Below are 12502 nucleotides of genomic sequence, written 5' to 3'. Positions count from 1 at the left end.
TCCCCGTGGGGCCCACGTGATTTCCCCGTGGGCCCACGTGATTTCCCCGTGGGGCCCACGTGATTTCCCCTGGGGCCCACGTGATTTCCCCGTGGGGCCCACGTGATTTCCCCGTGGGGCCCACGTGATTTCCCCTGGGGGCCCACGTGATTTCCCCTGGGGGCCCACGTGATTTCCCCGTGGGGCCCACGTGATTTCCCCTGGGGCCCACGTGATTTCCCCGTGGGGCCCACGTGATTTCCCCGTGGGGCCCACGTGATTTCCCCTGGGGCCCACGTGATTTCCCCGTGGGGCCCACGTGATTTCCCCGTGGGGCCCACGTGATTTCCCCTGGGGGCCCACGTGATTTCCCCGTGGGGCCCACGTGATTTCCCCTGGGGCCCACGTGATTTCCCCTGGGGGCCCACGTGATTTCCCCTTGGGGCCCACGTGATTTCCCCTGGGGGCCACGTGATTTCCCCTGGGGGCCCACGTGATTTCCCCGTGGGGCCCACGTGATTTCCCCTGGGGGCCACGTGATTTCCCCGTGGGGCCCACGTGATTTCCCCTGGGGCCCACGTGATTTCCCCTGGGGCCCACGTGATTTCCCCTGGGGCCCACGTGATTTCCCCTGGGGCCCACGTGATTTCCCCGTGGGTCCATGTGATTTCCCCTGGGGCCCACGTGATTTCCCCTGGGGACCCACGTGATTTCCCCGTGGGGCCCACGTGATTTCCCCGGGGGCCCACGTGATTTCCCCGTGGGCCCACGTGATTTCCCCTGGGGCCCACGTGATTTCCCCTGGGGGCCACGTGATTTCCCCTGGGTGCCCACGTGATTTCCCCTGGGGGCCCACGTGATTTCCCCGTGGGGCCCACGTGATTTCCCCGTGGGGCCCACGTGCTTTCCCCTGGGGCCCACGTGATTTCCCCTGAGGGCCCACGTGATTTCCCCTGGAGGCCCACGTGATTTCCCCTGGGCGCCCACGTGATTTCCCCTGGGGGCCCACGTGATTTCCCCTGCGGGCCCACGTGCTTTCCCCGTGGGGCCCACGTGATTTCCCCTGGGGGCCCACGTGATTTCCCCGTGGGCCCACGTGATTTCCCCTGGGGGCCCACGTGATTTCCCCTGGGGCCCACGTGATTTCCCCGTGGGGCCCACGTGATTTCCCCGTGGGGCCCACGTGATTTCCCCTGGGGGCCCACGTGATTTCCCCGTGGGGCCCACGTGATTTCCCCTGGGGGCCCACGTGATTTCCCCTGGGGGCCCACGTGATTTCCCCGTGGGGCCCACGTGATTTCCCCGTGGGCCCACGTGATTTCCCCTGGGGGCCCACGTGATTTCCCCGTGGGGCCCACGTGATTTCCCCGTGGGGCCCACGTGATTTCCCCGTGGGGCCCACGTGATTTCCCCTGGGGCCCACGTGATTTCCCCTGGGGGCCCACGTGATTTCCCCTGGGGCCCACGTGATTTCCCCGTGGGCCCACGTGATTTCCCCTGGGGCCCACGTTATTTCCCCTGGGGCCCACGTGATTTCCCCGGGGGCCCACGTGATTTCCCCGTGGGCCCACGTGATTTCCCCTGGGGGCCCACGTGATTTCCCCGTGGGGCCCACGTGATTTCCCCTGGGGGCCCACGTGATTTCCCCGTGGGGCCCACGTGATTTCCCCCGTGGGGCCCACGTGATTTTCCCTGGGGGCCCACGTGATTTCCCCGTGGGGCCCACGTGATTTCCCCGTGGGGCCCACGTGATTTCCCCTGGGGGCCACGTGATTTCCCCTGGGGGCCCACGTGATTTCCCCTGGGGCCCACGTGATTTCCCCTGGGGGCCCACGTGATTTCCCCTGGGGCCCACGTGATTTCCCCGTGGGCCCACGTGATTTCCCCTGGGGGCCACGTGATTTCCCCTGGGGCCCACGTGATTTCCCCTGGGGCCCACGTGATTTCCCCGTGGGGCCCACGTGATTTCCCCGTGGGGCCCACGTGATTTCCCCTGGGGGCCCACGTGATTTCCCCTGGGGGCCCACGTGATTTCCCCGTGGGGCCCACGTGATTTCCCCTGGGGGCCCACGTGATTTCCCCTGGGGGCCACGTGATTTCCCCGTGGGGCCCACGTGATTTCCCCTGGGGGCCCACGTGATTTCCCCGTGGGGCCCACGTGATTTCCCCGTGGGGCCCACGTGATTTCCCCTGGGGGCCCACGTGATTTCCCCTGGGCCCACGTGATTTCCCCTGGGGCCCACGTGATTTCCCCGTGGGGCCCACGTGATTTCCCCTGGGGGCCCACGTGATTTCCCCGTGGGGCCCACGTGATTTCCCCGTGGGGCCCACGTGATTTCCCCGTGGGGCCCACGTGATTTCCCCTGGGGCCCACGTGATTTCCCCTGGGGCCCACGTGATTTCCCCTGGGGGCCACGTGATTTCCCCTGGGGGCCCACGTGATTTCCCCTGGGGGCCCACGTGATTTCCCCTGGGTGCCCACGTGATTTCCCCGTGGGGCCCACGTGATTTCCCCGTGGGGCCCACGTGATTTCCCCGTGGGCCCACGTGATTTCCCCTGGGGGCCCACGTGATTTCCGCATGGGGCCCACGTGTTTTCCCCGTGGGGCCCACGTGATTTCCCATGGAGACCACGTGATTTCCCCGTGGGGCCCACGTGATTTCCTCTGGGGCCCACGTGATTTCCCCGTGGGGCCCACGTGATTTCCCCGTGGGGCCCACGTGATTTCCCCTGGGGGCCCACGTGATTTCCCCGTGGGGCCCACGTGATTTCCCCGTGGGGCCCACGTGATTTCCCCTGGGGCCCACGTGATTTCCCCTGGGGGCCCACGTGATTTCCCCTGGGGCCCACGTGATTTCCCCGTGGGGCCCACGTGATTTCCCCTGGGGGCCCACGTGATTTCCCCGTGGGGCCCACGTGATTTCCCCTGGGGGCCCACGTGATTTCCCCTGGGGTCCCACGTGATTTCCCCTGGGGTCCCACGTGATTTCCCCGTGGGGCCCACGTGATTTCCCCGTGGGGCCCACGTGATTTCCCCTGGGGGCCGACGTGATTTCCCCTGGGGCCCACGTGATTTCCCCTGGGGGCCCACGTGATTTCCCCGTGGGGCCCACGTGATTTCCCCGTGGGCCCACGTGATTTCCCCTGGGGGCCCACGTGATTTCCCCTTGGGGCCCACGTGATTTCCCATGGGTGCCCACGTGATTTCCCCTTGGGGCCCACGTGATTTCCCCTTGGGGCCCACGTGATTTCCCCTGGGGGCCCACGTGATTTCCCCGTGGGGCCCACGTGATTTCCCCTGGGGCCCACGTGATTTCCCCGTGGGGCCCACGTGATTTCCCCTGGGGGCCCACGTGATTTCCCCGTGGGGCCCACGTGATTTCCCCTGGGGCCCACGTGATTTCCCCTGGGGCCCACGTGATTTCCCCTGGGGCCCACGTGATTTCCCCGTGGGGCCCACGTGATTTCCCCTGGGGCCCACGTGATTTCCCCTGGGGCCCACGTGATTTCCCCTGGGGCCCACGTGATTTCCCCTGGGGCCCACGTGATTTCCCCGTGGGGCCCACGTGATTTCCCCTGGGGCCCACGTGATTTCCCCTGGGGCCCACGTGATTTCCCCTGGGGCCCACGTGATTTCCCCTGGGGCCCACGTGATTTCCCCTGGGGCCCTCGTGATTTCCCCTGGGGCCCACGTGATTTCCCCTGGGGGCCCACGTGATTTCCCCTGGGGCCCACGTGATTTCCCCTGGGGGCCCACGTGATTTCCCCTGGGGCCCACGTGATTTCCCCTGGGGCCCACGTGATTTCCCCTGGGGCCCACGTGATTTCCCCTGGGGCCCACGTGATTTCCCCTGGGGGCCCACGTGATTTCCCCTGGGGCCCACGTGATTTCCCCGTGGGGCCCACGTGATTTCCCCGTGGGGCCCACGTGATTTCCCCTGGGGGCCCACGTGATTTCCCCTGGGGGCCCACGTGATTTCCCCTGGGGGCCCACGTGATTTCCCCTGGGGGCCCACGTGATTTCCCCGTGGGGCCCACGTGATTTCCCCTGGGGCCCACGTGATTTCCCCGTGGGGCCCACGTGATTTCCCCTGGGGCCCACCTGATTTCCCCTGGGTGCCCACGTGATTTCCCCTGGGGGCCCACGTGATTTCCCCTGGGGGCCCACGTGATTTCCCCTATGTGCCCACGTGATTTCCCGTGGGGACCACGTGATTTCCCCGTGGGGCCCACGTGATTTCCCCTGGGGGCCCACGTGATTTCACCCTGGGGCCCACGTGATTTCCCCGTGGGGCCCACGTGATTTCCCCTGGGTGCCCACGTGATTTCCCCTGGGTGCCCACGTGATTTCCCCTGGGGGCCCACGTGATTTCCCCTGGGTGCCCACGTGATTTCCCCTGGGGGCCCACGTGATTTCCCCGTGGGGCCCACGTGATTTCCCCTTGGGGCCCACGTGATTTCCCCTGGGTGCCCACGTGATTTCCCCTGGGGCCCACGTGATTTCCCCTGGGGCCCACGTGATTTCCCCTGGGGCCCACGTGATTTCCCCTGGGGCCCACGTGATTTCCCCGTGGGCCCACGTGATTTCCCCTGGGGCCCACGTGATTTCCCCTGGGGCCCACGTGATTTCCCCTGGGGCCCACGTTATTTCCCCGTGGGCCCACGTGATTTCCCCTGGGGCCCACGTGATTTCCCCGTGGGGCCCACGTGATTTCCCCTGGGGGCCCACGTGATTTCCCCTGGGGCCCACGTGATTTCCCCTGGGGGCCCACGTGATTTCCCCTGGGGCCCACGTGATTTCCCCGTGGGGCCCACGTGATTTCCCCGTGGGGCCCACGTGATTTCCCCTGGGGCCCACGTGATTTCCCCTGGGGCCCACGTGATTTCCCCGTGGGGCCCACGTGATTTCCCCGGGGGCCCACGTGATTTCCCCTGGGGGCCCACGTGATTTCCCCGTGGGGCCCACGTGATTTCCCCTGGGAGCCCACGTGATTTCCCCTGGGGGCCCACGTGATTTCCCCTGGGGCCCACGTGATTTCCCCTGAGGGCCCACGTGATTTCCCATGGGGGCCCACGTGATTTCCCCGTGGGGCCCACGTGATTTCCCCTGGGGCCCACGTGATTTCCCCGTGGGGCCCACGTGATTTCCCCTGGGGGCCCACGTGATTTCCCCGTGGGGCCCACGTGATTTCCCCTGGGGCCCACGTGATTTCCCCGTGGGGCCCACGTGATTTCCCCTGGGGGCCCACGTGATTTCCCCGTGGGGCCCACGTGATTTCCCCTGGGGCCCACGTGATTTCCCCGTGGGGCCCACGTGATTTCCCCTTGGGGCCCACGTGATTTCCCCTGGGGCCCACGTGATTTCCCCTGGGGGCCACGTGATTTCCCCTGGGGCCCACGTGATTTCCCCGTGGGGCCCACGTGATTTCCCCGTGGGGCCCACGTGATTTCCCCTGGGGCCCACGTGATTTCCCCTGGGGGCCCACGTGATTTCCCCGGGGGGCCCACGTGATTTCCCCTGGGGGCCCACGTGATTTCCCCTGGGGCCCACGTGATTTCCCCTGGGGGCCCACGTGATTTCCCCTGGGGCCCACGTGATTTCCCCTGGGGGCCCACGTGATTTCCCCGTGGGGCCCACGTGATTTCCCCTGGGGGCCCACGTGATTTCCCCTGGGGCCCACGTGATTTCCCCGTGGGGCCCACGTGATTTCCCCTGGGGGCCCACGTGATTTCCCCTGGGGGCCCACGTGATTTCCCCTGGGGCCCACGTGATTTCCCCTGGGGCCCACGTGATTTCCCCGTGGGGCCCACGTGATTTCCCCTGGGGGCCCACGTGATTTCCCCTGGGGCCCACGTGATTTCCCCTGGGGCCCACGTGATTTCCCCGTGGGGCCCACGTGATTTCCCCTGGGGGCCCACGTGATTTCCCCGTGGGGCCCACGTGATTTCCCCTGGGGCCCACGTGATTTCCCCTGGGGGCCCACGTGATTTCCCCGTGGGGCCCACGTGATTTCCCCGGGGGCCCACGTGTTTTCCCCTGGGGCCCACGTGATTTCCCCTGGGGCCCACGTGATTTCCCCTGGGGCCCACGTGATTTCCCCTGGGGCCCACGTGATTTCCCCTGGGGCCCACGTGATTTCCCCTGGGGCCCACGTGATTTCCCCTGGGGCCCACGTGATTTCCCCTGGGGGCCCACGTGATTTCCCCGTGGGCCCACGTGATTTCCCCGTGGGGCCCACGTGATTTCCCCCTGGGGCCCACGTGATTTCCCCGTGGGGCCCACGTGATTTCCCCTGGGGGCCCACGTGATTTCCCCTGGGGTCCCACGTGATTTCCCCTGGGGGCCCACGTGATTTCCCCGGGGGCCCACGTGATTTCCCCGTGGGGCCCACGTGATTTCCCCGTGGGGCCCACGTGATTTCCCCTGGGGCCCACGTGATTTCCCCTGGGGGCCCACGTGATTTCCCCGTGGGGCCCACGTGATTTCCCCGGGGGCCCACGTGATTTCCCCTGGGGCCCACGTGATTTCCCCGTGGGGCCCACGTGATTTCCCCTGGGGGCCCACGTGATTTCCCCGTGGGGCCCACGTGATTTCCCCGTGGGGCCCACGTGATTTCCCCTGGGGCCCACGTGATTTCCCCCGGGGGCCCACGTGATTTCCCCGTGGGGCCCACGTGATTTCCCCGTGGGGCCCACGTGATTTCCCCTGGGGGCCACGTGATTTCCCCTGGGGGCCACGTGATTTCCCCGTGGGGCCCACGTGATTTCCCCTGGGTGCCCACGTGATTTCCCCTGGGGGCCCACGTGATTTCCCCTGGGGGCCTCGTGATTTCCCCGTGGGGCCCACGTGATTTCCCCTGGGTGCCCACGTGATTTCCCCTGGCTGCCCACGTGATTTCCCCGTGGGGCCCACGTGATTTCCCCTGGGGGCCCACGTGATTTCCCCGTGGGGCCCACGTGATTTCCCCTGGGGGCCCACGTGATTTCCCCTGGGGGCCCACGTGATTTCCCCTGGGGCCCACGTGATTTCCCCTGGGGCCCACGTGATTTCCCCTGGGGCCCACGGGATTTCCCCTGGGGCCCACGTGATTTCCCCTTGGGGCCCACGTGATTTCCCCTGGGGCCCACGTGATTTCCCCTGGGGCCCACGTGATTTCCCCTGGGGGCCCACGTGATTTCCCCGTGGGGCCCACGTGATTTCCCCGTGGGGCCCACGTGATTTCCCCGTGGGGCCCACGTGATTTCCCCGTGGGGCCCACGTGATTTCCCCGGGGCCCACGTGATTTCCCCGTGGGGCCCACGTGATTTCCCCTGGGGCCCACGTGATTTCCCCGTGGGGCCCACGTGATTTCCCCTGGGGCCCACGTGATTTCCCCTGGGGCCCACGTGATTTCCCCGTGGGGCCCACGTGATTTCCCCGTGGGGCCCACGTGATTTCCCCGTGGGGCCCACGTGATTTCCCCTGGGGGCCCACGTGATTTCCCCTGGGGCCCACGTGATTTCCCCTGGGGGCCCACGTGATTTCCCCTTGGGCCCACGTGATTTCCCCTGGGGGCCCACGTGATTTCCCCGTGGGGCCCACGTGATTTCCCCGTGAGCCCCTCGTGATTTCCCCTGGGGCCCACGTGATTTCCCCTGGGGCCCACGTGATTTCCCCGTGGGGCCCACGTGATTTCCCCTGGGGGCCCACGTGATTTCCCCTGGGGGCCCACGTGATTTCCCCTGGGGCCCACGTGATTTCCCCTGGGGGCCCACGTGATTTCCCCTGGGGCCCACGTGATTTCCCCTTGGGGCCCACGTGATTTCCCCTGGGGCCCACGTGATTTCCCCGTGGGGCCCACGTGATTTCCCCTGGGGGCCCACGTGATTTCCCCTAGGGCCCACGTGATTTCCCCTGGGGTCCACGTGATTTCCCCTGGGGGCCCACGTGATTTCCCCTGGGGGCCCACGTGATTTCCCCTGGGGGCCCACGTGATTTCCCCTGGGGGCCCACGTGATTTCCCCTGGGGCCCACGTGATTTCCCCTGGGGCCCACGTGATTTCCCCTGGGAGCCCACGTGATTTCCCCTGGGGGTCCACGTGATTTCCCCGTGGGGCCCACGTGATTTCCCCTGGGGCCCACGTGATTTCCCCGTGGGGCCCACGTGATTTCCCCTGGGGGCCCACGTGATTTCCCCTGGGGGCCACGTGATTTCCCCTGGGGGCCCACGTGATTTCCCCGTGGGGCCCACGTGATTTCCCCGTGGGGCCCACGTGATTTCCCCTGGGGCCCACGTGATTTCCCCTGGGGGCCCACGTGATTTCCCCTGGGGGCCCACGTGATTTCCCCTGGGGCCCACGTGATTTCCCCTGGGGGCCCACGTGATTTCCCCGTGGGGCCCACGTGATTTCCCCTGGGGGCCCACGTGATTTCCCCTGGGGCCCACGTGATTTCCCCTGGGGCCCACGTGATTTCCCCGTGGGGCCCACGTGATTTCCCCGTGGGGCCCACGTGATTTCCCCTGGGGGCCCACGTGATTTCCCCTGGGGGCCCACGTGATTTCCCCTGGGGCCCACGTGATTTCCCCTGGGGGCCCACGTGATTTCCCCTGGGGGCCACGTGATTTCCCCTGGGGGCCACGTGATTTCCCCTGGGGGCCCACGTGATTTCCCCTGGGGCCCACGTGATTTCCCCGTGGGGCCCACGTGATTTCCCCTATGTGCCCACGTGATTTCCCGTGGGGACCACGTGATTTCCCCGTGGGGCCCACGTGATTTCAACTGGGGCCCACGTGATTTCCCCTGGGGGCCACGTGATTTCCCCGTGGGGCCCACGTGATTTCCCCGTGGGGCCCACGTGATTTCCCTTGGGGGCCACGTGATTTCCCCGTGGGGCCCACGTGATTTCCCCTGGGGGCCACGTGATTTCCCCTGGGTGCCCACGTGATTTCCCCGTGGGGCCCACGTGATTTCCCCTGGGTGCCCACGTGATTTCCCCTGGGTGCCCACGTGATTTCCCCGTGGGGCCCACGTGATTTCCCCGTGGGGCCCACGTGATTTCCCCGTGGGGCCCACGTGATTTCCCCTGGGGGCCACGTGATTTCCCCTGGGGTCCACGTGATTTCCCCGTGGGGCCCACGTGATTTCCCCTGGGGGCCCACGTGATTTCCCCTGGGGCCCACGTGATTTCCCCTGGGGGCCCACGTGATTTCCCCTGGGGGCCCACGTGATTTCCCCGTGGGGCCCACGTGATTTCCCCTGGGGGCCCACGTGATTTCCCCTGGGGCCCACGTGATTTCCCCGTGGGGCCCACGTGATTTCCCCTGGGGTGATTTCCCTGGGGCCCACGTGATTTCCCCTGGGTGCCCACGTGATTTCCCCGTGGGGCCCACGTGATTTCCCCTGGGGGCCCACGTGATTTCCCCGTGGGGCCCACGTGATTTCCCCGTGGGCCCACGTGATTTCCCCGTGGGGCCCACGTGATTTCCCCTGGGAGCCCACGTGATTTCCCCGTGGGGCCCACGTGATTTCCCCTGGGGACCCACGTGATTTCCCATGGGTGCCCACGTGATTTCCCAGTGGGGCCCACGTGATTTCCCCTGGGGGCCCACGTGATTTCCCCTGGGGCCCACGTGATTTCCCCTGGGGGCCCACGTGATTTCCCCGTGGGGCCCACGTGATTTCCCCGTGGGGCCCACGTGATTTCCCCGTGGGGCCCACGTGATTTCCCCTGGGGGCCCACGTGATTTCCCCTGGGGCCCACGTGATTTCCCCGTGGGGCCCACGTGATTTCCCCGTGGGGCCCACGTGATTTCCCCTGGGGCCCACGTGATTTCCCCTGGGGCCCACGTGATTTCCCCTGGGGCCCACGTGTTTTCCCCTGGGGCCCACGTGATTTCCCCTGGGGGCCCACGTGATTTCCCCTGGGGGCCCACGTGATTTCCCCTGGGGCCCACGTGATTTCCCCGTGGGGCCCACGTGATTTCCCCTGGGGGCCCACGTGATTTCCCCTGGGGCCCACGTGATTTCCCCTGGGGCCCACGTGATTTCCCCTGGGGGCCCACGTGATTTCCCCTGGGGGCCCACGTGATTTCCCCTGGGGGCCCACGTGATTTCCCCTGGGGCCCACGTGATTTCCCCTGGGGGCCACGTGATTTCCCGTGGGGCCCACGTGATTTCCCCGTGGGGCCCACGTGATTTCCCCGGGGGCCCACGTGATTTCCCCGTGGGGCCCACGTGATTTCCCCTGGGGCCCACGTGATTTCCCCTGGGGGCCCACGTGATTTCCCCTGGGGACCCACGTGATTTCCCCGTGGGGCCCACGCGATGTCCCCTGGCGACCCACGTGATTTCCCCGTGGGCCCACGTGATTTCCCCGTGGGGCCCACGTGATTTCCCCTGGGGGCTCACGTGATTTCCCCGTGGGGCCCACGTGATTTCCCCTGGGGGCCCACGTGATTTCCCCTGGGGGCCCACTTGTTTTCCCCGTGGGGCCCACGTGATTTCCCCTGGGGCCCACGTGATTTCCCCGTGGGGCCCACGTGATTTCCCCTGGGGGCCCACGTGATTTCCCCTGGGTGCCCACGTGATTTCCCCTGGGGGCCCACGTGATTTCCCCGTGGGGCCCACGTGATTTCCCCTGGGTGCCCACGTGATTTCCCCGTGGGGCCCACGTGATTTCCCCTGGGTGCCCACGTGATTTCCCCGTGGGGCCCACGTGATTTCCCCTGGGGGCCCACGTGATTTCCCCGTGGGCACGTGATTTCCCCTGGGGCCCACGTGATTTCCCCTGGGGCCCACGTGATTTCCCCTGGGGCCCACGTGATTTCCCCTGGGGCCCACGTGATTTCCCCTGGGGCCCACGTGATTTCCCCTGGGGCCCACGTGATTTCCCCGTGGGGCCCACGTGATTTCCCCGTGGGGCCCACGTGATTTCCCCTGGGTGCCCACGTGATTTCCCCTGGGGGCCCACGTGATTTCCCCTGGGGGCCCACGTGATTTCCCCTGGGGGCCCACGTGATTTCCCCGTGGGGCCCACGTGATTTCCCCTGGGGGCCCACGTGATTTCCCCTGGGGCCCACGTGATTTCCCCTGGGTGCCCACGTGATTTCCCCTGGGTGCCCACGTGATTTCCCCGTGGGGCCCACGTGATTTCCCCAGTGGGCCCACGTGATTTCCCCTGGGGGCCCACGTGATTTCCCCGTGGGGCCCACGTGATTTCCCCTGGGGCCCACGTGATTTCCCCGTGGGGCCCACGTGATTTCCCCGTGGGGCCCACGTGATTTCCCCGTGGGGCCCACGTGATTTCCCCTGGGGGCCCACGTGATTTCCCCTGGGGGCCCACGTGATTTCCCCGTGGGGCCCACGTGATTTCCCCTGGGTGCCCACGTGATTTCCCCGTGGGGCCCACGTGATTTCCCCTGGGTGCCCACGTGATTTCCCCGTGGGGCCCACGTGATTTCCCCTGGGGCCCACGTGATTTCCCCTGGGGGCCCACGTGATTTCCCCGTGGGGCCCACGTGATTTCCCCGGGGGCCCACGTGATTTCCCCTGGGGCCCACGTGATTTCCCCTGGGGGCCCACGTGATTTCCCCGGGGGCCCACGTGATTTCCCCTGGGGGCCACGTGATTTCCCCGTGGGGCCCACGTGATTTCCCCTGGGGGCCACGTGATTTCCCCGTGGGGCCCACGTGATTTCCCCTTGGGGCCCACGTGATTTCCCCGTGGGGCCCACGTGATTTCCCCTGGGGGCCACGTGATTTCCCCGTGGGGCCCACGTGATTTCCCCGGGGGCCCACGTGATTTCCCCTGGGGCCCACGTGATTTCCCCTGGGGCCCACGTGATTTCCCCTGGGGGCCCACGTGATTTCCCCTGGGGCCCACGTGATTTCCCCTGGGGCCCACGTGATTTCCCCGTGGGGCCCACGTGATTTCCCCTGGGGCCCACGTGATTTCCCCTGGGGGCCCACGTGATTTCCCCGTGGGGCCCACGTGATTTCCCCGTGGGGCCCACGTGATTTCCCCTGGGGCCCACGTGATTTCCCCGTGGGGCCCACGTGATTCCCCCGGGGGCCCACGTGATTTCCCCGTGGGGCCCACGTGATTTCCCCTGGGGGCCCACGTGATTTCCCCTGGGGGCCCACGTGATTTCCCCGTGGGGCCCACGTGATTTCCCCTGGGGCCCACGTGATTTCCCCGTGGCGCCCACGTGATTTCCCCTGGGGCCCACGTGATTTCCCCGTGGGGCCCACGTGATTTCCCCTGGGGGCCCACGTGATTTCCCCTGGGGCCCACGTGATTTCCCCTGGGGCCCACGTGATTTCCCCTGGGGGCCCACGTGATTTCCCCTGGGGTCCCACGTGATTTCCCCGAGGGGCCCACGTGATTTCCCCTGGGGGCCCACGTGATTTCCCCGTGGGGCCCACGTGATTTCCCCTGGGGGCCACGTGATTTCCCCTGTGGGCCCACGTGATTTCCCCGTGGGGCCCACGTGATTTCCCCTGGGGGCCCACGTGATTTCCCCTGGGGCCCACGTGATTTCCC

General features: G+C 67.1%; 1 protein-coding gene across 1 annotated transcript; it reads right to left on the bottom strand.

Moving 5' to 3' along the window:
* Positions 1-1373: 1373 nt before the first annotated feature.
* Positions 1374-6604, bottom strand: LOC132659112 (collagen alpha-2(I) chain-like). The gene is made up of 2 exons (XM_060408753.1): positions 4645-6604; positions 1374-4082 (listed from the first exon to the last, which is right to left on the bottom strand). Exon 2 carries the CDS (start codon positions 2602-2604, stop codon positions 1489-1491), a length of 1116 nt encoding a protein of 371 aa, XP_060264736.1. The 5' UTR covers positions 2605-4082; positions 4645-6604; the 3' UTR covers positions 1374-1488.
* Positions 6605-12502: the final 5898 nt, after the last annotated feature.

Source organism: Ovis aries, unplaced genomic scaffold (assembly GCF_016772045.2).
Source record: "Ovis aries strain OAR_USU_Benz2616 breed Rambouillet unplaced genomic scaffold, ARS-UI_Ramb_v3.0 scaffold_329, whole genome shotgun sequence".
NCBI classification, from domain to species: domain Eukaryota; kingdom Metazoa; phylum Chordata; class Mammalia; order Artiodactyla; family Bovidae; genus Ovis; species Ovis aries.
This window is presented reverse-complemented; position numbering and strand designations above follow the sequence as displayed.

What these genes read in the sequence shown, in the direction of transcription:
- LOC132659112 (XM_060408753.1), bottom strand. Translation starts at nt 2,604, where the DNA reads ATGGGAAATCACGTGGGCCCCACGGGGAAAACACGTGGGCCCCATGCG.